The following is a 26,734-nucleotide window of genomic DNA, read 5'->3' as shown; positions in this document are numbered from 1 at the left end:
ACATTGTCTTTTGATTTGTTGAATGCTGATGCCAGGCTGAATAGGTTACGTGCTCATAGCTCTGGGATATAAGAACATCTTGCTCCCCTCCCTCTCATAAAAGGCAGAAAATTAAACACCGATGCATAAACCTCAGAGCTGTGTGACTTTGCACATAAAAGACAGTCAGCCCACGTTAGAGTTCAGGCCCTTTTAGGCATTCGACATTGTAAAGTGTTGAAACACCGTGCTGAAGTGCTGATGCTGGCTAATCTCTCCCAAGGTATTTCTGGTGCACTTTCCCTGTGCAGGCACTATCAGCAGAGCCTGTTCAGGCTCTGGTGGTGTCTGCACCCAGAGCTGGTCTCTGCCCTCCTGAGCACAGCCCTTACCTGAAGTGTAGCACTCTGCAAGGGCAGTCTGTCAGCAAAGCCCGTATTTTTCAGACATGTGAGTGGGCCCTGCCTATTTGTTTGGGTTCTCCAAATGACACATTTCTATGTTTTTCTCGTCTTGAACTCGTCCTTTAATCACCTCCAAGTGTTTTAAGATAAATGTCTTCCTAGGGAAGACTTAATTCTGACTACTTGTCTTCTCTCTTAGTCTTTAATAACATAATACTCTTTGCCAGCCCAAGAAGTATTTCAGCAGTGTTTCAAAATCTGAGGTCAAAGTATCCTTCTGTTTTTTGAGAGTGTGACCTGTCATTGGTGTATTGTTCATGAAATTTATTCTGCTTTTGTCTTCTGTTGGAGTATTGAATTGGTGGGGTTTTGATGCATACAAGAGAAACATAAATAAATTAGGCATATCCCTTCTAAAAAGTAATATCTCCCAAATGCATTTCTTCTGGGATTCAAAGGGAGGGGGATGTTTGTTTTCTTGGTGGAATGAGGTTGTCCAAAAAAGTAATGCTTCAGTAGTAAAACAAAGGATTTATATTGAGATGGGCAGATAGATGAAGCGGTGATTTCCAGATTGGGTTCAACTTTTCTGGGATCCAGGCTAGGGTCTCACATCATTCTGTCATCATCAGACTATCAGTCCATTACTGCAAATCTAACCCACAATGCTAATGGCTTTTAGGGGAAATAGCAATTGTAAATTCTTTGTATATGCCCATAAAAGTTGCTTCATCTCTTGTCCAGTCCAAGGACTCCCTTCAGTGTGTGGGACACCCTCTTGCTTGCCTTCCCAGTTCACTGTTTTCCTGGTTTCAGTATAACTTAATGATACTTTACTGGGATGAAGCATGAAAATAAAACTAGAGACTTTCCACTCTGGAAGCCATTCATTCAACATTTTGCTCGTGAAAAAGCATTGCATGTAAATGGACACTGATAGATGCACTTAGAGAAAATCTGACAGCAGTCGCTGCTTAGGTTTTTATGGTTGCTCTTTTGCCTGCAGGAATTTTCTGTGATCCTTCAGAAGGAACCTGTCACATATTTCACTTGAAATAATGACACAGAGAGTGCTTCTAACATATCTAAACTTCTTGTGACACCCTTGTTGACAAAGAAGCATTCTTCCTGGCTTCCAGCATGGCTCACCTCTGTTGAGATTGCCACCTCACAAAAGTCCAGGAATGTTCTTCAGAATGAGGGTGGGTGACCCAAAAGTGAATGCCCGCGCGTGCACACAAACATGCGTACGTATATATAAGCGTGGTTACCACCTGAGGGCAGAATTAAGGTTTCGTTTCCTGAGCAAAGCACAAGCTCCGCTGCAGGGAGACGCTTCAGCCACCATGAGGACAGCAGGCGTGTTGCTGCTGTTTGCTCTTGCTCTTTGCTGCATCCCAGGTGAGTAGCTTTACTGCCTCCTGCTCTGCCTTTGAGTAAGCGCTGGCTTACTCAAAAACCACAAAAAGCATCCTCAGACTGGAAAGAGCTTCATTCTACAAGGACTTATTTACTCCTAGAAAGATAGTGTTGAAAAGACTTGACATCAAAGACTATCACTTATGGGGTAATATTTTAGCAACAGAACTGAGTGGGTAAGAACAACTGTGGGAACAGCTCTACTCTCAGCGCTAGTTTATGCATAATGAAAGAAGTGACATGTACGTGGTACAACCCGGAGACTCAGACATCCAGTATTTAACCTCTGAAATGTTGCAGAAACACAAATTATTTTACTGAATGAAAGCGAACATTTCTTGTAGTCATCCTGAACTGAGATGCAATCTGAGAGCCTGAACAGCTGTAGAAGCTTTATAAAAATTACATCTCACTAAATAGTCCTCTTATTTAAGAGCTACTGTGACAATGCATACCCTCTGTGTACTTGCCAGCTTTACGACCCGTGTGCCTCAATAACTTGCTTAGCTTTGACTACATGTCCTGCTCCATCCTTTGAACCATGGAAAATGTTGTTTGTTTTTTTTTTTCTTTCATTTTGTACACCCTTTTCCATCTTGGCTGTAAACCTCATTAAAAAGTTATACTACAGAATCAGTTGTTGTAAACATTCTAATCAATGTTGTAAACATAAAATATGGCACAAAGTTTTTCCTGAAATTCCTTTTGTCTAAGAAGTAATTTGCTAACAAACACTGGATTGGAATTTGTGTATTCAGAGCATGCATTCACAGTTGTTTTAACAGAACCCATAAATTGCATTTGTTTCATATTTCCTTCTTTTTTCCTTTTTTTCCAGATACTGATGCACAGCAGGTAAGGGATAGACCTTTCTGTTTGCCATAATTTCTTTCCTTAAAGCAGTTTCTGTAGAAATCCTTACTAATCACATTGTGATCGAGCATTTCAAAATCCCGAGTCATCCAGCTGTCTGAACAATATTTGCCACAGATATTATTGGGTGAAATTGCCATTTTCATCTGATGATAGCTTCAACAAGTAGTGCAGTATTCAGTTTGTGTCCAAGTTACTGTCAAAGTTACTGCAGCAGCATTTACAATGGCTCTGCATCACTGAGGGCAATGTACCACCGTAGTCCTGCCCCGTCCCTGGGGTTTTTCTCGGTAATTGCTGCTGGTCAGTACTGGGGGGAGCTCAGGGTGTGTGGGGGGGTCTCCTAAAGTCACCTTTCTTACATACCTGTTGTTGAGAGCTTTTTTGTGAACAATCATTGTATCTAGCCAGCAGATTACTGCAGTGACTACGTGGTACCCAGAGATGTCTGTACTTTGGAGTACGTACCACACTGCGGGACCGACGGCATAACATACGCCAACAAATGCTTATTCTGCAATGCATTCCTGTATGTATGAAAATAAATCTCTTCAGTAGCTAAATGGTGAACTAACTTAGCTTTAACTAATTAGTCTTGGAGACTGGTTGCAGAAAAAAAGTTCTTTTATTTTGTGTTTGCCTGTGCTCCTACTAGCAAGGGTCAGCTTTTTAATTGGGACAATTTGCCAGGAATTCCTTTATTTCAGATATAAATAGATATCATTTAGTAGAGTTCTTAATTTCCCTGTTAAGTAATTATCATAGAATCATACCATGGTATGGGTTGGAAGAGACCTTAAAGATCATCTAGTTCCAACTAGATTCCAACTAATTGCTGAAGAGCTTTCTTCCAGCAAATGAACTCTATTTCCTACAGACTATTTGTTCTTCTTTCCTTTAAATTAAGTCTTTATCTTGTCTTTGAATGTTAGTAATAAAAGGAAATAGCTAGAATAGTGTTCAGAAGTTTTCTGGTTTGGTTAAGTTATTCTATGATAGATCCTTCACCAGAGGGAGAGACAAACAGATGTTCTGTCTCTGAGGTACTGATTTCTTTCTCTGCAGGAGAAGCCATGGGACTCTTGGCTTGAGGTACCTTCGGGAATGCTAACTTCTCAACAGGCTTCAGCTCAGAAAGAGGAATCCTCCCTGGCAATCTTCCCCATGGCAGGTGCTCCCCTAAAGCCTTGTCCCGAACCTTGAAACTTCCTGCTGCATCTTGAAACCTCTGCTTAATAAAAAAAAGCCATCAGCATTTATGTCTTGTTTTAATAGTATGTCTCATTCTGGTTTTACCTAAGATGTTGCATGATTACATCACTGCAACAGTCATGGGGAGTGGATATTAACGGGCAAATGACAGGGAGAGGGAATACATTTTTCTGACCTACAAAGAAATCAACTCCAACCACAAAGGCAATGGGCAGATCTTGAGGGCATTTGCCTTTATGCAGCCTTCCAAAAGAAAACCAGGTCTGGAGATGCATCCTGGTGCAATGCTCCAATTGATTTATTCCACTAAGGGCATCCCGGATAGACACTCTGCTTGGGTGAGCCGAGTTATCTGCCTCCCTAACCTCTGCTGTCACATAACTGCTGCCTTACCCCTGCACTGCTGTATGGTAGACTTTGGCAGCATGAAGAGACTCCAGGCAAACCTTAACATACATATTATTGAGGCAGCCCCAAGACTGTTGCACTTGGGCATGTTTTGTGGCTGTTCTGCAAGAGCCATGGAAGCACAGAGGGTCTTGCTTGAGACTGGGAGCTGCTCATCCCTGTTTCACTTTCCACGGTTAGTTCCAATTTCTTATGCCCACAAGACAAGCAGTGAAGAAGGGCAGTTTCCCAGCTGCATCTCTTCCCCTTGCAAGCAGGGTTGGAAACCCACCTTTAGGTGAGAGAAGCCCTTTTGCAATCCACTCTGCTTCTCAAAGCAATGGGACAGGACGTTTTCTCTGGGCAGGCAGATACCTGGCTGCCCACCTTCATGTTTGCAACGTTCATCGCTGCAGGGTGTTGCAGAAAACCAGTGGGCAGTCAGTCCTAATGGACCTGATGTTCGTAGGACTGCTAGCAATCACTACTGCAGCCTGTTTCTGCACCTCACCCACCACTTAGCTGCTGCTTATAGGTAATTACGTCGACTGTCCCTTGTAGGGGATCCTTTGAGATTCTTCGGCCTCTGGAAATCTCAGCTGATGAAAGGAAGGGCTCAGAGTCATAGCGTTAATTTATTATTCATTAGCAGAGAAGTGCTGGCAGTGTGGTGTGCTGTACAGGCAACAGTCTCACAGTCAAATAGTTAATGATCTTAAGTGACAATGTGTCACTTTCCAGAGACTGGAGAGAGTTGCTCTCTAAAAGGAGACAATTTCTTTCCAAAAGACATGACTCTCTGCAACCATTTAGTGCCAAGTTCCTTCCTGGGGCTGGAACATCCCTCCTGTGAGAGGAACGTCTGTGTGCGGGAAGACATTTCAGTGTCAGATGCAATTTCTTAGGACCAAGACAAGTTGAGGCTCTGGGAGGTAGAGCCAGGGTCTCAGGGGCTTCATGCTCCCTCTTGTCCCCCCCCACTGAGCGAAGGAGTTGGGGGTAAGAGAACACCAGCTCTAGCGCTTATTTTCTTTCCTGGGGAGCTGCAGAGAGGATGAGGATGGCCCCCAGGAGCCATGATGCCTTGGAGACAAGCGGAGCTTCTGATCGTGATCAAGATCCCTGTGGTCCTCAGAGGGCACCTTTCAGGAGCCAAGTCCACTAAATGAAAATCCACCAGGCAACTGAGGGGAAACTGTGAGTAGAAATGAAGGGGGACAAATCCTCCAGCCTGCTGCGGAGTTCCACAACATTACTCAGCAATAACAGAGGGCAGAGCAGGACCCCAGCTGTATCCCCAGCCCCCCTGCCCCAGCTCCTGAGGATGGAGAGGAAGACAGTCCTCTCTTATGGGCACCTAGTTGCAAATAAATTTTTTGTTGCTGCTCAATAAAATCCTGCCACAACAAGAAAAAATCCTCTCACCATTACTAATCTAACTCTCCCTCCAGGAAATTCAAGGCAGGAAACATTGTCTGCCTGCCGAGGTATTTTATGGTACAATTCTTTAAGCAGTACCTCAGCACTTTATGTCATTATCTGATGTTTGTGAATTTACGAAATGCCATTCAATTACCCCACAACCTGATTAACACATTGCATGTCGTTATTTTGTTCTGCTCTATTTTATATCAGTGCTTCTGTTTTAGTGTATTGTTCTACTTGTTGCTGGCCAAAATATACCTCAGGCCAGTCTAGACCTTTTTGTTAATGCAGTTTCTCTCTGAGGCTTCATTCAGGATAAACGGTTTGTTACCACGTTCTTTCTTGATGCGGAGAAAAATAAAATGATGTTTTAAAAGAAAATTACTTGGAGACGTCGTTTTAAGGGGCTGGCTGTATCAGAGCTGTTGCAGAGAGGCAGAGCTGAGATTTGCTGAGGGATTGGGACGTGCGGGGCCAGATCCTCAGCATTTTGCTGTTAGCATGCGGCTCTCAGACTGTCAAATTATTCCAGACACCCTTGCCTGTGATATCATCTGTGCTTAAAAGAATGGAGATATGCAGGCAGCAATCAGATGGCTGAACTACAAGGAGAAATATTAGATGAGTGCGGCTTAGAGCAGGGGCTTTGCTTGCTGTAAATTGAATTAATGTTCTCATAGAAGGTCCAGTTCTGCCCCCGTGTGTACAAGTCTGGGAAGAGCAACCTGTTTTGGGAACTCTTGCAGTGTGCCACATCGCTAGTCAACTGCAAAGAAATGCATTTTGCATTTATCTTTACAGTAGCATAGCGTGGAGCACAGAACCACTTTATTCTTGATTACAGTGTGGTGTGTGACAGCAGGATACCAGAGCAAGGACAATGATACTGATGCTGGAATAACAACACGTGGTCTTGAGTGCATACATCCCCCCTTTTTTTTTTCTTAAAAAATATAAATAAATAAATAAAAATCATTTCTCTTTGTACAGGACAATGATACTGATGCTGGAATAACAACATGTGGTCTTGAGTGCACACATCCCTCTTTTTTTTTTCTTAAAAAAAATAAATAAAAAAAAATAAAAAAATCATTTCTCTTTGTAGCTAGATAAAGCCTGTGGCACGTTTTAAACTAAAGCAGGGACCATAAATGAAGAATTTTTAGGTCGTGGTAGATTATGGACGTGCTTGAGATAGGGAGTCTCAAAACCAGAGGAAAAAATTCCTGGGAAAATATCACTGCTATGGAAAGAAATAACACTGGATTAGAAACTGGGTAGAATTTCCAGAATTACTGGAAATTTACCTTAACACAAGAGGATCGATCCATCATATGACTACCAATGTTTATCAAATTCATGTGGCCATAACCTTCTTAAATGTTCACCCTCTAAGAACTTGCAATAGCAGGAAGAATTTTATTTAAACTTTTCTATGGATTTAATATCTGTAGAAACATTAAAACAATCATGTGCCCAAAGTCACTTTCATGAGCCCACCTTCATGATACTCCTGAATATCAGAGAAGGGTTTTGACAAGTGAGTTCACTTTGCCCTTTCCATTTGCAACGTGTATGACATTTCCTGAAGCTTACTCCTACAAACACATGGAGAGACAGTTGTTTTTGACTGCTCCTACCGCCTGTTTGCAACCCATCTGCTGCCCCGCAATTAGTTCTGTCCCATTGCTTCTGTTTCTTATTAGTGGAGCTCCTTGTGCAATCCCATGTCACACCTCACCCAGCAGCTCTCCCTGCCCTGCCCTGGCTGCTACCAATTATGTCCCATCCTTTCTCATGGACCCTGTAGCGAGACGCTTTCCTTGATTCTCTCCTCTCCCTGCTGCCCTGTGAAGTGTCAGGGATTACTGGAAGAAAAGAGCTGCTTTTGGAGCAGTCCTGGCTGGTGACCTCGACCCTCAGAAGCAGCATGTGGATCAGCTGATCTCTCCAGTGGATCTAATTAATCCAAGGGCAGGTGTTGGCCAAACATGAGAACGATGTTGCTCCCTAGCAGATACCCTGCCATTCACAACAGCTCCTGAGTGACCAGAGTGACTTCAGCCTGGTGGGGAGGCAACTGGAGAAGCAGCACAGTTTCTGGTAACTGGGGATCTCCAGTCTGGGGGTGGATATGGAGAAGCTCGGGTCATAGGGCTGAAGAGGAGACAGGCTACTTTCCTGTTGCCTCACAAACTGCTGCAGAGACAGCAAGTGCCATCTCCACCAGCGGCTGGTGGAAGTTCTCAGGAAGCCTTGTTTTCAGGCTTTGGTATTCTTGCCCTTGGAGAATAATAATTATTAATGCTCCTGTGGTTACTGTTTTTCTTCCAAATATGCTCAAAAATCAGTTCAAGGAAGTTGTAAGTCAAGTCACTTAGGATGGTAAGAATACAACAGAAACAGCTTTCAAAGGAACTCTTCAACTTCTGATATTTGTGAATGAGATCCAAACAGCATTACTCATTTATTTTTCAGGAAAATTATTGATATGAACAGGCCAAATCCCACAAGCTCTATTCTGTGACTAGAGTTCCCTTACAGTTTCAGCTACATTTTTATGATTTATCTGCCCATGCCAAGGCTTCAACATCTCCCAGGATAATAAGAAAAATAATTATGATTTTCTATTTAAAACTCAGGCTGCCTTCAAGCCACATGTATGAATCAAGTTTCTTCTAAAGCACAAATGTGTTCCGTCCCTCACTTCCTTCTGTGACTACCTTTAATCAAAAATGTATTATTTTACGCAATATTCTTTATTTGTTTTTCCATACACTTGCGATAGAATTGAACCACTTAACAGAGCCTAGCACATTAGTCTTCACTTATCTTCCCTAAAACATGGCTTTCAGCTGACATTCTAAATTTAATGTCATATAATAGAGAGGGAAGGGGAGAGCCTAAGGATTCACCTTCTGTTTGCAGCTGCTGCAATTTTTCCTTCAATGTCTTTGGTATTAAGAAGCCCATTTCACCTGCACAGGAACATCACTCACTTACCATTATCCCAGTCCAGATTTAGGGCTACTTATTCTCATCATTTCTTAATCAGACTCATACCCATTGCTAACAGATGAATAACTCCTGCTCCTACATAAAAATGTCTTACAAGCTTCTGAAGTTTTAGGTAATGCTTTCCTGTTGTGATGACTGTTTCTTTCCTGTTGGTGAGAAATCCAGTGTACCAGGAAACTACAGGACAGACCGTGGAGAGATTCATTGAGCCCTCAGCATCTTTAAAGTACACTGATGCCTGACAACCCCCAGATTTTATGTCTGTAAAAGCTTAGGGTGGCCCATGCTGTTGTCCCTGACTCTGGTCTACGATGCAAATCTGGAGCCCAGATACTGTCTAGTGTATGTAATATGATGTGCACGAGTTCATACACTTTCAACAAATGGGCTTTTTTTGCTTTACCAACTTCTATATGTAATTTCACAACATCTGCTATTGAGACAGTGCTCTTGTTTGGAAAGTACAAATCACTCAATGTACAGCAGGGCACCTGCATTAACAAGCTGGGTGTAGCTCACATTTTTCTTTAATTCTTCTGGGCATCTCTCTAACAAACAAGTATTCTTTAGAGCTCAACTCAATAATCAATACAGTTTTCTTAGTTTACAGAGCAAATAATTACTTTATGGGATGATTTCGCAAGGTCAGGGAGATGTGTATATATAGCGCAGAGAGAGAGGGCTGAGTACCATCTACTGAACTCAACAGCCACAGATTTCCAAGTAACCATCTCCGCTATGAAGGCAACAAGAAATGTTGCCCTTCTTGGGCTTGTGCTTCTCGGCTGCCTTTCTGGTAAGTTGTTTTTGTTATAGTCTATGCTAGTATCTCTAGTCCTCCTGAACCTTTGCCTTTATATACATCCTAAAGGAGAGTTCAGCCTTTTGGAGATGTGATGATTTAGTAAAATGTGAGTTCTCTTTTCATGTACTTTATCCTTGTGCAAATAAACACTATAGATTGGTAGGATGCGTTTCTCTGATTTAAGATTATGAGCTTTAGTGAGGATAATAGTGCTGCAAAAGGAGAAAAGTTTATGTCCTATTTCTTCTTTAGTGAGTCAAATTTTCTGGTTTCACCAATAATTGATATTTTTATTCTTAGTATACAGCTTCTTGTTTACTTGGAGTAGATAAAACATTTGGGAAAATAATAACTTCTCAGTAATGAGAAAGTATATTGGTTACTCAGTTGGGAAATTGATGATTCCAAAGGAATTTCAGTCAAGGACGTTGTACAGTTTTTATATTTTATTATCTCTGTTTTTATTGTAGAAATTGTTATGGCTCAACATCGGGTAAGTAATAGATCTTCTTTGTCATTTAGTCTTAATTTCTAAGTCTAGATGGATAATCCATACTGTATCATACTGTATCCCAGGGAAGGCTTGAGGGAGGGAAAAAAAGGAGAATGAGTGAGAAAAGAAGAAGGAAAAGTGCCCCTAAGTATTAAACCACCTCTTTTCCCCAAAATAAGAAAATATCTTCATCAGAGAAAGATACCTTACCATGCTGATGATAAAAAAGACAGTGATTAATAATGTAGAGTGAGGGTCAGCACAGACCGTCAGAAGAAAATCTGTACAGCTATTGAATAACTGTCTAAATATCTTCCTGGTCTTGATTCCTCAAGAAATGATCATTTTTGACCACAGTTCTTGCTGAAAGTACTGAAAGTCTTAATAGCAAAAAGGTGCTTTTATATGTCGTAAGAAACACAGTATATTTTGTTCCATCTGTTCTTCACCGTGGAGGAACGATAGAGAAAAAAAATTATCAACAGTAGTCTCCCAACTCAGCAAAAATGTGATTGACACAAGCACACCCTTCTCGGAGACATCACAAGTCCTCTTTAACAGGCCCGCTGTGGCATGTACCAGTTGACTGGAAGAGCACAGCTTGCCTGTCCCCGCAACTACGAACCCGTCTGTGGGACTGACAACATTACCTACCCCAACGAGTGCTCCCACTGCAGAGAAATCCTGTGAGTATAAGGTCTCCCTATTACCTACAATGCCAGTTCGAGCAGCAAACAAAAGCCTTTGGGGTTGTGACTAATTCTGGGGTGGACTAGATTTTTTGTAGGTTTCTGTCTCCCCTAATGCCCACAATCTTCCGTGTCCAAGCTCCTGAAACTGATTAATTACTGGGGCTTTACGAGTGGAGGGACTTAACGAGTGAGATGACTCCATGATATCAACAGATTAACCCTTCCTTTCCTTCTCTCTGTCTCCCTCTAGCCGTCACCGAGCCATTGACAAGAAGCACGATGGAAGGTGTGTTAAGGTATGGTCTGAGATGGGTTCCTTCTCCTGTTGCGCTCAGCAGTAGTGGGTGAAATGATGGCAGAGAACTAGACAGAAACCTTGCCTAGGATTAGTTGTGTATGAAAACCACATAATTTCGAACTGTCAGAAATTGAGTGAAAATGAAGAATTTCAGATTTGCAAGAATTACTTTCAAATTTAGTTTGAACAGTTAAAATCAGTGAGTTTAAAAGTGTTATAACACCAGACTTAAGAATGGAAACTTTTTATTTCAATAATGCTTCAGCATTATCAAAACACTTCTCTTTAGAATTAGACTTAAACTTAGAGGCATATTGAAGCTAAGATATTTCCAGAGGAAGCTTGGATTTTGACTAAATCATAATTTTGTAAAAGAAAAACCAATTCCACCAGAATGCTTATCATGAAGTTTATCAATATATGGGGCTACCATGAACAGGAAAAGTATCTATTTTTAGTTTAGAGAGAGAAAGTAAAGAAACACTCTGGCTGTGCAATTTAACATAATACAATGACTTCCATTTCAGTACACTCAGAGTAATTGCAGAAACATCGAGGTGAGCGTAAACTCCATTTTCTAGTGGCATTGACATTTCATCGTAAAAATTGCTGCTGCACAAGGCATTTTAGGCGAAGATCTGGCTTTCATGGTAAAAATTCCCAAGATGATAGGGATGAAGCCCACTTCAGGACAGGAAAAATAGGTACTCCAGGATCACGCTGTGATTTCAACTGTTTTGCTGTTTTAAACGTGCAGGATTTCAACTGTTTTGCTCCTTCAACTCCACCACACTGGGTCTGGAAGCTCCTCTCCCCTTGCAGCTCTGGGGAGAAGGGGAGATGCCTCCTGCACCAAGCTCCATTACACAGGACTGATGCAAAGGGGAGCAGAGATTAAAATGTTGTTCTGTTGACTGTTTCAGCTTGACTGTACTGGCCACCTGAGATCAAGCAGTGGTCAAGCGATGCCCTGCACCATGGAGTACATGCCTGTCTGTGGCACCAACGGCGTTACCTACAGTAACAAGTGCAAGTTCTGCAATGCTGTGGCGTAAGAGAAGGGGCTGGGTCACGGGAGGGGTTTCTGGATCAGCAGGTGCTCATGTTGGTATTTAGAGCGTAACGAGGTAGTTTTGACTCATGAAGCAGCTGCACTGTGCTCATTCATTCTCAACTCACTTTCTTCCCAAAGGAATGGACTGGACATAGACCTGCGCAATGTTGGACAATGCTTCCAGGTAAAGTGCAAAGATTTGCACTCTTAACTACTGTTACAATACATTTTACAATACAAATTCACTGAATCGTAACTAAATAATAGAAATGCCTGCACTGTCACGGTGCATTTGGCCTGGAAACAGGATTTGAGGAAAATAGTTAAAGTATGCCAGGGTCAGAGAGTATTGAACCAAATCCATAGCTCAAATATGCAGTCCCCACTCTGTCCTGAGAACAGCAGTCAGCTGGTGCTGAGACCTTCCAGGAAAGGGGCTGAACAAGGGGTGTTGCCACATCCCTTCTCTGGGAGATCAGGAGGGTCATATACTACCAGCACTATTAGTAGTGGTGATTCCTTGGATAGGAGGAATACTTTCTATAGTGTGACTTGTAACCATCCACTTTCTGTACTCTTGCCTCTGCCAGCCTGCTGTACCAGGACAGAGGTACCGCTGGGAGGACCAGCCTGGAACTACCAGCACGGTCAGTCCACTATTTATAATAGTATTTATTAGAATCACCCCCCGCCGCCCCATGCCCGCCTTCTCACTTCAGGTTACTCCAAGCAAGCACTTTCTCTGCCTTTGAGTTTGCAGAGTTGCTGGAACAACAGAGTCCTGCACCTGAAAAGTGCTTTTATGCTTTGCCATGTTGTAAACATTAAATAAACATAAAGCACTCATGTAGGAAAATATGGGGAACAAAAGCTTTAAAACCTGTTGTTGCTCCATTATTAGGAGATTGACTGTGGCGACAGTCAAGAGAAGGGCAGCAATCTCATCTGCACCGCTGACTATAACCCACTTTGTGGCTCCGATGGCAGAACTTATGGAAACAAGTGCCAGTTCTGCAATGCAGTTTCGTAAGTATGGGGCTCACCATGCAGCCATGAAACCAGGGGAGCTGGAGCACACATGCATCGGAGCAGCAGCTGGTGTGAAAGCCCCAGAGCTCCCATAAGCCCCTCAGTAAATGCATCTCTGCTCCGTGTTCCTCTCCCAATGCTTGCTTGTCTGTTCCTGGTTCTTCCCACCAGGAACTGAAGATCTTAAGCCCAAGTGGGTCTTGCAATTAAATCCAGATCCCTGTTTGCAGTCTCATAGCGTTGCTGACTCCCTCCCTGACAGAGTGATTTATACTGTGACTGTAGGAGATGTCCAAAATTATGGTGTTTGTCCCAAATCTCTTTCATGTGAGAAAGCATGTAACCTGGGGAATCAGGAAAAAGGTGAAACGTTGATTGAAGTACTTTATAACTTGGAGAGTACAAAAGTGTTGGCTTATTTGGGTAAATTTAGATCATAAAACTGAGATCCATGTCTGTAATTTTGGTTTCCCTCTTTCTCTTCAGGCGGAGCCAGGGAACTCTGTTCCTCAGACACTTTGGTGAATGCTGAGCGCTGGAGCCATCTCCTTCACGCTGATTTTTCCCTTACAAATCCTGCAATCAAACATGCTCTTCCCTGCTCGCTCAGCTGTTGCGCATTGGTCTCTGCTTTGATTGATCAATAAATTAAATGCATCCACTTTCTTAGCCATGGACTGGTTTTTGGTTTTGTTTTTTTTTTTTTCAGGGAAGGGGTAATGGTCTTCAGGCTTTTAGGTGCTTATCTGTCAGGCAGGAGAAGTTGTGAAATAAACCACAATAAAGAGCGAAGTGTAACGCCCATCACACACCAACCCAAGCCCTCATAAGAGTACGTCACTCCATACCAAACCATCAGAAGAGAAACCAAGATGCTATAAAATACTGCCACTTTCCCAGTTTTGGTGTTTTATAGAGTGTAAATGGATTTGTTTTTGTAACAGCACTGAGTCTTGGAGGAACTGGTTCTTTTAGGGACCCTGGCATGGGGGGATGGCCCTGGGGAAGCGTGAAAGAGAAAGGTGGCCGTGGTCAGCCCTACCTGGTCACACCTGGGCAAGGGGCAGGTCTGTCAGTGCATTATAAAAAGGAGGCTTATGGCAAAGGGAGGAGGCTATCTCATAGGGAAGAAAATTAGGAACTGCTGCTTCCTTGAAGGGTGTGTCCATTGAGACTGTGTTGATCAGCAGAAAATTGCAGCAAGCTAAGCAGGGTTGTAATGAGCCTGATGAGAACCCAAGAAGAAATTAGACTGGGCTCAGGTTTTCGGCTTCTTGGAGAAGATATCTCAGAAGTTGTACTTGGGGTATATGAGGCAGAGGTAGGACAGGGGACCCTTCAGGAAAAAGTCTAGGATTTTCTAAGTCCAGGAAAGAAGGGCCAGAAGATGTGCTGGTAGCTCCAAGGTATGGAGATAGCATCTTTGTGGGAGCCTAAAGAGTGACACCTTTTTGGGTGAGTCAAGGAACTAATATGCAAACAGCACAGGCAAAAAGTCCCAAGTGCCATGGCTCACACACTCCCTTCCTCTTCCTTTCTCCACCTCTCATTCCCTTGTTACGTAGTAAGAATATCTGCTGCTAAGGCTGATATTTAGGACAAAATCTGTGACTTCCAAGCCTTTTTCTTTGGGTCTTGTTTCCTGAAGTAGATAATTTCTTGACCAGGAATGTTGTAGGCACTTCTCATCAGAAGATAAGAGGCTTGTCCTTCCTCTAATACCAGCACAGGGCAATTCTCTCTCCTAGGAAGAGGGATAGAACTTCTTATTTTCAAGTTTTTTTCTGTTAGTGCAGGCAACATAAATTGCATCATGCCTTCCTGCCTGCTCATAAGAAAAGATAAACTGGAGAGTCATGAGGTTCCTCACTGTTTACCTGCAGTGTGTGTGAAAAATAGGAACATTTTAAGTAGCTCATGGATGTGAACAGAGACCCATCAGCAGAGGACAGAGCTCTGCTGTAATTTCTCATTGGCCAAGAGGTCTCTAGAGAGGCCACTGACTAGTGGATTTTGGTCATAGCAGGAAATCCTCATCAACAGCAAGATCCTACAGTGAGCCTCCTCTGTAGGGGTAATTTCTGCCTGAGGAAAGCAGATACTTGCTTAGGAGCTCAGAAGGCTTTGGGAAAGCAAAGGCAAATGGCAAATACTGGGTTCATGGCTGTAGCCAAGATACCTCATGAGCCTCTAAGCAAGAACTCCTTAGAAGATGGAAAGGTTTGTATCACATAAGAGCAAAGACTGACCCAGCACAGGTAAGTACTCGGCTTGACACCATCAAGACTCTACCCAACTACACCCCTTAGACTGCAAAGCAAGGTCCTGGTGCCCTTCTTGTGTCACTGATTTTTAGAGAAGTCAGAGGGACAGAGAATTCCTTCACCTATACTAGCAAATGTCCCGTTTCAGGTGTTATAAAGAGGTGGAAAGGGGTAATAATGATAATCACCTGGTTGGTAATTTGGTCTCCTCAGCCCGGAAGGGATGGGTCCCTGCGGTACTTTTTGCTGAGCCCCGCAGCCAGTCAGTTATGCTGCAGCAACCGAAACCGTTTGGGTAGATAAAGGACTGAGGTCGTGAGCAGTGACGTATGGAACTAGAAAAGGCAAACAAGTAGTGCTGCGAGTGGCAGAACTAAGTGTGATTTTGAACAGCACTGAGGCTGACTGACTTGATAACCAAATTATATGAGAGGCTGTGTCATGAGCTCACCCTTAATAGACATCTGAGAATTCACCTGTCAGTCACAGTTCCTCTGCTGGGTGGATTTTAAGATATTTAGCAAGCTGCAAACTCTAATGCTTCCCTAGATGTAGGGCATTCATAACTTGCTTTCAGGCAGAAACCCTCTCCCTTGCTGTCTGACAATGTTAGTAGCATCTTTCATCTCTTGCTAGAAAAATGTATGAAAATATGTTGTTTTCAAAAGATTTTTTTCTCTCCTATGTCAGATTTGGTTGGAACTAGTTGTAGATTCAAAATATACTGGGGGAACTAACGAACAGATATATCTATACACATTGGTCTCCCAAGCCTTGTCTCCTTAGGAAAGCTTACTAAAATTTTAAGCTTTTTCTTATCTGAACAGATATTTTACACATGATGCAGCTGAACCCAAATCCTTGCACAGACTCAACTGGAAATAGAGCTCAAGTCTCTCAATTGCCCATCAAATTCCCTTCACTGCCACTTGCTGTGGGAGCAGAGACTTAACATATGTTTGTGAATATGAAAAACTGGAAAACATTGACAGCTAGAGATTTAATAGTTCAGGGAGGGGATTCAACAGTCCTGTCTGGGACTGTGCACACAGCTATGAGAGCATGTCACATTGGAGAGCTTCTCCACCCCAACCGAACAAATTTAGAACCATCCTCAAAAATAGCCAGGGAACAACGTATAATTGGTTTCACAGACAACACGTTCTCATGCTGTGATTTATTTCGTAACGTCTAGTGAGTGTCATCACGCCGCACCAAAGCCTTGGAGCTGGCATTCAGCAAGGGCCCAGAGAATGAAAATTACCAGCTTCCCCGATGAATCACTGCTTTGAAAATTCACCCTTGTGAGAATCCTGTGACTATTTAGAAAAAAAAAAAAAAAAAGAAAAAAAAAAAAGAAGATATTACAAGCCTGAGTCTATCACTCATGTAATTAGCCCTTTCTAGGTTTGATGTGGACAGGGCAGCATTCCTAAAGCACCATAAACATGGCCAGGACCAATAATGGCTTTAGAAACGAAGTGGAGAAGTTCTCACAATTAAGGTGGGGAATGAGGACAGCTACAGATGGGCACATAAATACACAGAAAGGCAGGTCTGTGTGCACATTGTGGGCTTCGGTGCTGAGACGACACCTCCTGCACAGATCACTTGGCTTGGACTAAAGAGCTACCTGCAGCATGAAGGCAACAGGTGCCTTAGTGCTTCTCAGCTTGCTGCTGCTCTCGTTCCTCTCGGGTAAGTGATCTTTTTCCTAGCCTAGAAAAAAAATACCCACACCTTTCCTGAAAACAGCAAACTTTGGAGAGCCTTGATCACCAGATGACAGGCTTGAAGATAAAGCTGAGCAAGTAGGAAATATCTGTGGGACTTGCTGACTTGTGTGACATAGTTCTACTCCTCGTATGCCTCCACAGTGAATAATGGAGCGGAGGTGTCACTGGAGACAGAACAAGCAAAGTCTAAGCGTCTCTTTCAGTGAATGTACCAAACCGGAGTGTAATTATGAATTTTTGGTACAAATGTTCGCTGAAGAGTTTTGCTGAACCAGTTAGAGAAGAAACTCGCTCACCTCGGGGTCATCAGCTCTTGTTTTGATCCTAAGCATCTTGGTATTTGCTGTTATCCTTGGAGATGTGGAATCGTAATTAGATGAAAGTTTCAGCTTTCATTTATGTTGCAGAGAAAAGCTTGAAAATTAAATTCAAACGCCCTCCAGGAGTCAGAACAAAGAGGGCAAATTAAAAGGATCCAGCATTTATTTATCTGGGGATTTACACATCCCTGATGATCTGGGGAAGCTGAGTGATGATTTTTGAACATATAGGTCATGGCAGTGTTATCAATTGCTTGCGTCCAGCTGACCCAGCTCTGCAAGGTTTGTGTCGACAGTTATTGAAGAACGTGCAGAACAAGAATTATTTATACTTGTTTTTCTGTGAATAATTTGAATAAAGAATTCACTTGAGAAAATTGCAAGCTGTGCATGGAGAAAAGAGGTGAATTACTTCGTACGCACTATTCATTATGAAATATTCATCTGTCTCTAACTGAGTCTTAATTGGGACTGGGTTCCATCAGATTGCTGAAACTTCCTTCCAAGGCCAGGCAGAATAGCAGCAAACTCTGTGATCTCCTGTAAAATAAACAGATGTCAAGAGACATCATCACAAAGTCTTGTGTAGCCGCATGTAATATTTATAAAAACTATCTAATGAGCTATTTTGTAAATAATATGCAAATAGTCTTAACAGTGACTTTACAATTAAGGCAGCCCAGCCTAACCCATGGACATGATAAATACACGAGTGCCAGGGAAAAACCACCCAAGGGCATAACCATTGGCAGAAGAAGTAGGGTGGGTTGATGGCTGATGGTCTATCTGGCTGGGGGTTGGGTGAGATTTCCAATGCGTGGGGGCCCAAGTGTAGGACAAGGTCATCCCATCTCCTGCCCCAAGTTCCTTCCTGCTCAGAGCCACCGAGCAGCATTGCAGCTGGCAGTGACCAAGCAGGTATAGCCTTGCAGCTGAACCTCTGCCGCTGTGCAAGATGCTGGGTATTTGTCCCACATTGTTGTGACCCAGATTCTGCAAATCTGCATTCAATCCACCCTGGAGTGTCAGGTTCTCCCTTGGGGACATCACAGGGTCGCTCTGTCCTGCAGCTGTGACTCAACCTATGTGCCCGACCCCAGTCTGTGCAGTCAAGAAATATAAAGAGGATGGACTGATCACCTCCAAGCCCAGAGCCTGTGGTCACAGCAGGTATTTTTTCACTCTTACCGACCAGCACTCCCTGTTCTGCTCTTTATCACCTGGTGACGTCTCTGTATCACACCTGAGATGAAGTTCTGGAAGAGTCTCTGAGCTGTGCAGTGCTGAGGATGGCTGTAAAGCTGACCATGGCATCTCCTTCTCCATGGTACACTCTCGTTAGCAGTATCAGCCATTTCTGTTGTTCAGAAGTGCTGGAGCCTAAAACCCTTAAAAGCCAGTGTAGCTTTAAAATCTCTGTTGAGCGTGGCTCCAGATCCGATACGGCAGCTCGCTTCCTTGGGGGTGGCTGCCTTCCAGGAGACTGGGTTCTGTGTCTGAGGTGCAGTTAGCAGCTGAATGACTGATTACATGGTATTTTAGTAACATTTATCAAAAAAGCAAAATACTGAAAAGCAATTCAGATAATGTATTTCCTGCTCCCTCCTCCGCTGCACAAGATGATGGAGTAGGAAAAACTTGGTGTGCGTTTCACTGCGGTTTGCATAAAGGGTTTATGACTTTAATTCAGCCTCTATCAGAAAATAATGCTGATGCGTAAAATCTCTGTTTGGTTTTTGTTTTCCTTTCCAGATGTAGCAGGTCAAGACATTGAAGAGGTTAGTGCAGCTGTTTCTGCTTACTGAATCTGCATTTTCTAGAGGAATGATTTTGTAACCGAGATCTTGGTGCGTGGTAAACAGTTTTTAATGTCTGGTGGGAGCAGGTGGGTCCTTCCAAGATGTCCCAGTGCTTTGGGGAGTTCACTGTTGTACAGGGGATCTTACCTGTGGTCACATTTGCAAATAGACAAGGGAAACAGAGGGTTGGTTTAGCAAGTGCTTCCCATGATTAGGGTGCTTGCACAGGGTTGTGTTTGTACGCAGCACCACTTTTGTCCACTTTGCTCCACTGACCGATCTTCTCATGAAACAAAAGGACTATTGAGAGTGTTTTATGCCCCGAAACAAGGTTCATCACTGGGAACTGCCTAGAGGCAAAATACCTGTATATTTCCTGGACACCATTTTTAAATCCCCATAGACTATGGTTTGCTTCTCCTTCCACTGGGAAGGTGGAAAGCTCAGCAAGCACCAAGCTGAGTGCACAGTTTCGCAAGATGCATGAAGCTGTGCAGCAGAAAGCTAACTTGGTGCCAAATGCCTGAAAGAGCATCAGTGCTGACTCTTCTCCTACATGCCTATACTAATCCTCTTGTGTCTTTGGGAGATCAAGACTTCTCCCAGGTGGCAAAAATTCCCCTGAAACATTGCTTCTGCTCATTTCTGACTTGTTCTTTCAGTAAACAGGCAGTGTCATCGCTGCTGCTTTAGTCCTCTTGTCAGACAAAGCAATGGAGTAATGACCTATCCAATTTGGAAAGTGAAAGAAAGAGTATGGGAATTCTGAAAGGTGGGTTTTTTAATTTCTTTTGCAGATTTGTGGAGAGTTTTTAAACAGAAGCTTGTACTGCACGAGGGAGTCCAACCCTCACTGCGGCACGGATGGCATCACATACGGAAACAAGTGCGCCTTCTGCAAGGCAGTGCTGTAAGTGAAAGCAGAGGGCATTGAAATAACAGAGAGCTGTCTCCATTTCCACATATATAACTATGTTCTTCACAGAGGGGGATCCCTGCATCCAGGTTGCTCCTCTTGTATGGACCAGCCCCTGAATTGTGCCAAGTGGAATATTTCCTCCTTGGAAATGTGTGAATGCAAGTTAATTTTGATTCATTTCTAGGCTTTGCATGCTCTTGGTTGCCATGCTGAGAGGCAGCATGGGGCCTGGGAGGCAATTGTGTCCTGCCTGTACCTTCTGCATGCATTAAATCTATGCACATTTCCCAGTATGTGCCACAGGCTGCAACTCTCACTGCCCACACTTCTGGATACTGAGAAGTGTCTGGAAGAATGTGGGAGCTGAGCCATGCCAAATTATTCCTGAAAAGTCTGAATTAGCTTAGTGGAACAAGACACAAAATCTCAGAGGAAGAACCTGAGCTTCTTTTCCTGAGCTCTGTCACCTTTTAAAGGAGGTGCAATAGGAGCCAGCACCCCTGGACTGAATGTGCTTGCAAAACATTGGTTTTTCCGTACCAGTCCTTAATATTTGGAGCACACAAGGCTGCCTTACCCTTGGGAAAATCAGAGAAGAGCAAGGAGAGGAAAATGGCTTACTGATCCCTGTGAGACACCAGGGTACACTGCTCAAACAAATGGTCCTGGTCGGATGGAAGAGCTTCTTGTCCCACACTGCTGTTTCTGTCATACACTGCTTTGTCTAAGTCTGTCTTGCTCCTTTTACAGGAGAAGTGGAGGGAAAATAAGATTGAAGCACCTGGGGAAATGCTGAGTCCTCACTGTCACCCAGCAGCACCAGCTGAGCCCCTGTCAGCAGCTGCTGCAGACGCCTGTGCAGGGACACGGGAGCAGTTTGCCCTCATCTCTGCCATCTCTGCTCAATAAAATAAAGCTCAGCATGATTCTTTGGCTGGATTCCTTTTTCCATAATACCCAGAAGAGCACCTTGGTACAGCCATGCTAAAGTCTAACACAAGGCTTTGCTATGCTGTGCTGTTACACCACTCCTCCCAGGGAAGCAAGGTGCTCCCTGTGCTGGAGCAGCGATTCCCACCACTCCCATGGGTTGTGTCCTCCTGTCCCTAGCAGCCGTAGTTCTTCTGTCGTGTCCTGCCTGACAAATGGGCACAGCCAAGCAGCGTGACCACTTGCGGGCTCCTGCCCAACTCTTGCCATCCCAGGGGGTGGGTGTCAGCGGGCACCTTTATTCTTTTCCCAGTGTTCCTTCCTCTCTCAGAGGTTATTGTGGGAGGGTGACAGGAGAGCTGATGAGCAGCGTGACTGCATATGCCTCATCTCCTTTGGAAACCAGAGACAAACAAGCTGAGGCTAGGGAATATCGCTCCATTTAAGTGTGCATCAAGAAGATGGCAGGTGGAGGCTGGTTTTAGGCAGAAGCTGCAAGGCTTTTCTTTCCAAATCAGTCTCTTCTTCCTTCTAAGAGAATGCTTTATCTCAAAAACTGTCAACTCACCAGCATTAGTTTCTTGCTGCCAAGTGGCTTCTCATGCTAATAAAATTATATTTAGAAGAGCACCAGATTGTATAAAGTGTCAATAATAATAATAATAATAATAATAATAAAAAACTGTGGAGGAGAAGAGCTGTGAGCTTTCTCTCCCCACCTCTAGGATAAATTCTCCCTGAATCATACACAGACCTTGATTTTCTAGGCACAAGCATTTGTATTTATTTCCAATTCTTAATGCACTCTATTCAGTCTAATAAGACTCTGTTCCTTTCTTTACTTTTCACACTGCTGCCCTCTCTCTCTTCTTGGTGCTGGCTGGAAAATCCTTCTTTGTACCAACATGAGAAAATGAATTCTCTAGTCTCTCCCAATTCACTGTGCAAAATTCACACAGGGAAATACTTGTGGCATCCCCTTGTTAAATCACTGGCAGCAGATCAGTGGGACACCGGCTCCTTCATGTTAAACACTTAACTTCCAAAGGGAGCTTCAGATTCTATCGTGGGCCTCAGGGATCAACATATTTTGCAAGCACCTAAATGCTGAGCATCTAAAGCTCTGGCCCTTGTTTGGACAGAGCTTGTGTGTTTTTCTATCGTGCGACCATCCACGTTTTGAACTCAATTGGGGCACAATGCCTAAGCAGAGAGGCCTTAGTAATGCCCACAGCATATCTTGTTCTGGCTTCTCTTCTGATAATTCACATTTTTGAAGCCAATTCTGGCAAATCCTTTGTTATTTGGTAATTTTACAGGCAGTGTGCAGGCGGCAGCCAGCCAGCGGTTGAACCGTGCAGGCAAAACTCTGAGTTGGCTGGCTTGGAGTTTCTCTTGGACCAGCTGTCTTTGATCCTGCTGTTTTTCCCATCCCAGCCTACTGGATTCTTTCAAAATCTTCCACCTCTTCTTGGAAGCAGACTAACCCTCTGTGCATCCCAGGCTGTACAGCCAGCGGAGGTGCATTTGTTTGATTTCAAATTCAGATGTGACACTGGTAAATTCAACAGCAAGACAGCCAGAACATGGACAAGATTGAGGGGAGCAAGAAGCATCTCCTGCACCAGGACAAGTGATCACAAAGGACATGTTGGGAATGTGGGAGAACATTCCTCATCAATCCTTCTGCTTGGAGCAGGATGACCTCTGCACATCCTTTGCTACCCGAGTTATCCTTTGATGATCCTATTACATTGGACCAGCATCATATTCAGAGCACAGGAGCAAAAAGACCCCATTAAAATGGAAAGTGACATTTTAATGAGAGAGGGGGTATGGGATATATTGACACCTGAGGTGGCCCTCAGTGACCCCAAAAATCTCACAGCATATTCCTGTATCTAATGCTTTTTAATGTGGAGGCTGAGATAACAAAGACAGCTCACAAGAGAAGAGAAACTGCGAGAGTTCACTATTTGGTAACCATCCTGTATTCTGCTCTATCAACACAAATAGCAAATAAAAACACCTCTGTACCTCTACAGACCTACCATCTCCTCCACCTGTGCCAGGGAAGTGGAGAATGGGAGTCATCTCCTTTGAGGAAACAATTTCCCCCAGTCAGGGAAATTTCTTAAAACTTCCTCCCTAGGAGAGGCCAAGAGAGGCAGCGCTACTCCAAGTGAACAGCTCCTGTCACAGTCCGTCCTTCTGGCTGAGCGGGCACATTGCTGTGCTTAACTGAGATGGCAGTGATGCTTTGCTGGTGCCAGGTTCATTTGCTCTTGGTTTCAGATCCCTGTGCTCACCTTCCAGCAGGGCTGATGGATGCCAGGGGTGGGGAAGGAGTGTGACAGTGGCCACAGGCTGTCTGGCCTGAGCTCCCATCTGCGTCTGGCTGCCTTCCCGGACACGTACCAAACCAGAAACCAAACCTTCAGCCACTATTTTTCCTTTGATTTCCTTCCTCCATCTTTTAAGTTGTGTTGAGTTGTTTTGTTTTTTGGTTGTTGGGATTTTTTTGACAGTTTTGAAAGGTGAGTGAGTCATGATACATTTGAGATGTCTCTTCTACTAGATAACATGAGCATCTTCACAGATTTTTCTCTCCCTGGGGAGGAAGGGGCAGAGACTGGGGTGGGAGCTGCCCCAGCATCTTGGCCACTGCCAAGACCTGCCCCTTGCAGCAGAATGAGAGCCCTGTGCTCCCTGTGTCTCACACAGTCCCCCTCGGCAGTTAAAATAATGGAATAATTAAATTTGTGCATGATTGCTCTTACTGAAAGGAAGCCATTGCTCACAGCTGAGCGCCCTCCCATGACAGGGCTATGCACATGGTGGAGGGGAAGGATGTATTTCCATCTCACAGCTTCACTCTGCTGGTGATGCAGCTGATACATTATTGTGTCCAGGCTCTTGGCCCATTTAACTTGTGTGCTTCACCGCCTCCTCCTCCTCCTCCCCCAGCACAGGCACGTGTCACTGTCGCAACTCAGTTGAATCTTTCGTCCTACTTCTTCCCCTTGACATTCACAGTGTTTGACAAGGCTTTTCTAGCTGCCATGGGATGATCCTAGGGTGGTGGTGCTGCCTGCAGCTCAGCTGGGGAGGAAGCTCTGGACTTAGTTATCGTTCTGGTTCACCTTCTTTTCCCTAAGAGAAGGCAGGCTGAATCAGGCTGGAAGGGACTTTGGTCCAACCTCCTGCTCACGGCAGTTCTGCTGTGTTGCTCAGGGCTTTATCCACTCTAGAATTGAGAACCTCCAAGGGCAGAGAATGTATGATCTCCCTGGGCTACTTTTGCCAAGGCTTGGCTATCATAATGGTAAATAAATTTTTCTTTAAATCTAGTTTCAAACTCCTTTCTTTCAACTGCTCCATCTCCAAGCCATGCACCACCATGAGGAGCCTGGCTCCATCTGCTCAGTAACCTGCTTGTTAACTGGCAGGTTACATCCCCCTGAAGCCTTCTTCTCAGTAGCTTGAACAAGCCCACCTTTCTCCACCTCTTCTCACTGGGCAAATGCTCCAGCCCCCAGCTGTCTTGGTTACTCTCCACTGAACTTTCTCCAGTTTTTCAATGCTTTCCTTGTACTGGAGGAGGGCCCAAAACTGAACAGAGGAGGGAAGGCTGAGCTATGGGGACAGGGAAAAGGATTGTTTGGAAAGTAGGTGGGACAACGGTAGGAGTATTGCGGGGGACTGAAAAGATGTAGATGGTGACAGTTGTGGGGAGCAGCAGTAGGGTGTCAGTGTGTATTGGGTCCTTTAAGGAATAGAGAGCAGCTGAGCCTGCTCTGGGGTGAAACAACTCACAGATGATGGGAATCAACCAACAATTCCCCCCATTCCCATGGCACCTGAAGGATTTAAATAGGAGCCCAGGGGTAACATTTGGCTCTTTTTTCTGATTCTGGAGCAAGGAGAAGGTGAGGGGTTTGCTTTGTGGTGTGAGTCTTGGTTTGGGGATGTTTTTTTTGTTTGTTTGGGTTTTTTTTTTTTTTCCTCTGAAGTAAGTAGTATGGTTTAGGAGATTCTCATGGGAGTAGCTGCAGTAATCGTGTCTGATCTTTATGTCTTATAAGGCTGCTCTAAAAATGCTGGGGAGGGCTTATAAAATGCATGTGGGAGACAAAGGTTGCCACGATACAGGAAGGGAGAATGGTGGAGGCAGAAGAAAGGCAAGTACTGCATAAGTTGCCCGTTTTAAAGCCCTAGTGATGAGATGGTGCTTCAAGGCACCTCTTTGGCTTTGGCACCCACAGGGCAGTGAGGGGCAATAGCTTTAATAAGGTCAGCTCCTTGGGTCTCTAGAGGAAGCAGGGCTTTGGAAGAGCCTCAATTAGGACTTGAAAGATAAGGTCAAAACTGAGCTTCTTCTGGGCCTGGGGGGATGTATTGACCAACTCAAGGTTGGTCCCAAGCACCAGCTTCAGTGTCTGTAGCAGGGTCAGACCTCGTACCCAGCTTGTGGAGTAAAGGTTTCCCAGGATGTGAGAAAAGTGGTGGTGCTGTGCAATACAGTGCTTCCCTTTCTGAACTAAAATTGCTCAATTAATTGGGAGTGAACTGAAATGTTGGTATCGTGGCAAGGATGGGCTGTGACACTTCTGGCTTTCTTCCCAAAGGATGTCATGCCTTTCTCTGGGCGGGTGATCTTGTGGAGTTACCTGTGATAAAACCATCAGCTGCCTGGGCACTACCCTGTAAATACATCATAGAATGGTTTGGGTTGGAAGGGACCTTAAAGATCATTCAGTGCCATCCAACCTGCCATGAACAGGGACACCTTCCACTAGACCAGGTTTCTCAAAGCCTCATCCAGCCTGGGCTTAAACACTTCCAGGGAGGGGGCATCCACAACTTCTCTGGGCAACCTGTTCTAGTGTCTCACCACCCTCACAGTGAAGAATTTCTTCACAATGTCTCATCTAAATCTGCCCTCTTCCAGTTTGAAGCTGTTACCCCTTGTTCTATCAGTACCTGCCCTTGCAAAAAGTCCTTCCCCAGTTTTCTTGTAGCCACTTCAGGTATTGGAAGGCCACTAGAAGATCTCCCCAGAGCCTTTTCTTCTGCAGGCTGAACAGCCCCAACTCTCTCAGCCTGTCCTCATAGGAGAGGTGCTCCAGCCCTCTGATCATCCCCATGGCCCTCTTCTGGACCTGTTCTAACAGGTCCATGTCTTTCTTGTGTTGGGAGCTCCAGAGCTGGATGCAGTACTCCAGGTGGAGTCTCACTGGAGTGGAGTAGAGGGGGAGAATCCCCTACTTCAACCTGCTGCCCACGCTCTCTTGATGCAGCCCAGGACACGGTTATTGGCCTCTGGGCTGTGAGCGCACATTGCCGGCTCATGTTGAGCTTCTTGACCACCACCACCCCCAAGTCCTTCTCTTCAGAGCTGCTCTCAATCCACTCATCCTCCTGTCATCTTCTGTATCTAGACATACCCATCATCCTCATTCACAGCTACAACCGGCAAGCAAATGCTCCACTTCCATCTGATGATGACGACCCATTAAAAAGGAGCCCGGAGGGGTTGCAGAAGGTCACCTGTGCTACTCCTCTGTCCCAGGCGGGACAGTGCTGCCCACCGCATTTCTGCCGGGACGAGCGGGCCGAGCTCCGGGCTCCTTCCTGGGCTCCGGGCTCCCTCTGCTGCTCCCCGGGCACACGGCGGG

General features: G+C 44.4%; 3 protein-coding genes across 3 annotated transcripts; all 3 read left to right on the top strand.

Moving 5' to 3' along the window:
* The first annotated feature begins 1,729 nt into the window (after positions 1 to 1,729).
* Positions 1,730 to 3,786, top strand: LOC104527812 (ovomucoid). Its single transcript, XM_010171630.1, has 4 exons — positions 1,730 to 1,784; positions 2,641 to 2,657; positions 3,083 to 3,204; positions 3,741 to 3,786. Exons 1-4 carry the CDS (start codon positions 1,730 to 1,732, stop codon positions 3,784 to 3,786), a joined length of 240 nt encoding a protein of 79 aa, XP_010169932.1.
* A 5,685-nt stretch (positions 3,787 to 9,471) lies between these two features.
* Positions 9,472 to 13,620, top strand: LOC104527803 (double-headed protease inhibitor, submandibular gland). Its single transcript, XM_029085903.1, has 7 exons — positions 9,472 to 9,513; positions 10,577 to 10,701; positions 10,958 to 11,003; positions 11,929 to 12,056; positions 12,198 to 12,243; positions 12,961 to 13,085; positions 13,575 to 13,620. The coding sequence occupies exons 1-7, from the start codon at positions 9,472 to 9,474 to the stop codon at positions 13,618 to 13,620; spliced, it is 558 nt and encodes a 185-aa protein (XP_028941736.1).
* Positions 13,621 to 16,992: 3,372 nt separating this feature from the next.
* Positions 16,993 to 20,922, top strand: LOC104527775 (serine protease inhibitor Kazal-type 6). The gene is made up of 4 exons (XM_010171586.1): positions 16,993 to 17,050; positions 19,161 to 19,186; positions 20,005 to 20,117; positions 20,877 to 20,922. The coding sequence occupies exons 1-4, from the start codon at positions 16,993 to 16,995 to the stop codon at positions 20,920 to 20,922; spliced, it is 243 nt and encodes an 80-aa protein (XP_010169888.1).
* The last annotated feature ends 5,812 nt before the right edge of the window (positions 20,923 to 26,734 follow it).

The sequence above is a fragment of the Antrostomus carolinensis genome, unplaced genomic scaffold (assembly GCF_000700745.2).
Source record: "Antrostomus carolinensis isolate BGI_N321 unplaced genomic scaffold, ASM70074v2 scaffold34680, whole genome shotgun sequence".
Classification (NCBI taxonomy): Eukaryota; Metazoa; Chordata; class Aves; order Caprimulgiformes; family Caprimulgidae; genus Antrostomus; species Antrostomus carolinensis.
The sequence above is the reverse complement of the archived record's forward strand: the minus strand, read 5'-3'. Positions and strand labels throughout refer to the sequence as shown.

Coding starts and splice junctions, on each gene's coding strand:
- LOC104527803 (XM_029085903.1), top strand. CDS start 9,472: ATGTTGCCCTTCTTGGGCTTGTGCTTCTCGGCTGCCTTTCTG. Junction 9,514..10,576: donor GCTTCTCGGCTGCCTTTCTG/GTAAGTTGTTTT, acceptor CCTCTTTAACAG/GCCCGCTGTGGCATGTACCA. Junction 10,702..10,957: donor TCCCACTGCAGAGAAATCCT/GTGAGTATAAGG, acceptor GTCTCCCTCTAG/CCGTCACCGAGCCATTGACA.
- LOC104527812 (XM_010171630.1), top strand. CDS start 1,730: ATGAGGACAGCAGGCGTGTTGCTGCTGTTTGCTCTTGCTCTTTGCTGC. Junction 3,205..3,740: donor TTATTCTGCAATGCATTCCT/GTATGTATGAAA, acceptor CTTTCTCTGCAG/GAGAAGCCATGGGACTCTTG.
- LOC104527775 (XM_010171586.1), top strand. CDS start 16,993: ATGAAGGCAACAGGTGCCTTAGTGCTTCTCAGCTTGCTGCTGCTCTCG. Junction 19,187..20,004: donor CAGGTCAAGACATTGAAGAG/GTTAGTGCAGCT, acceptor TTTCTTTTGCAG/ATTTGTGGAGAGTTTTTAAA. Junction 20,118..20,876: donor GCCTTCTGCAAGGCAGTGCT/GTAAGTGAAAGC, acceptor CTCCTTTTACAG/GAGAAGTGGAGGGAAAATAA.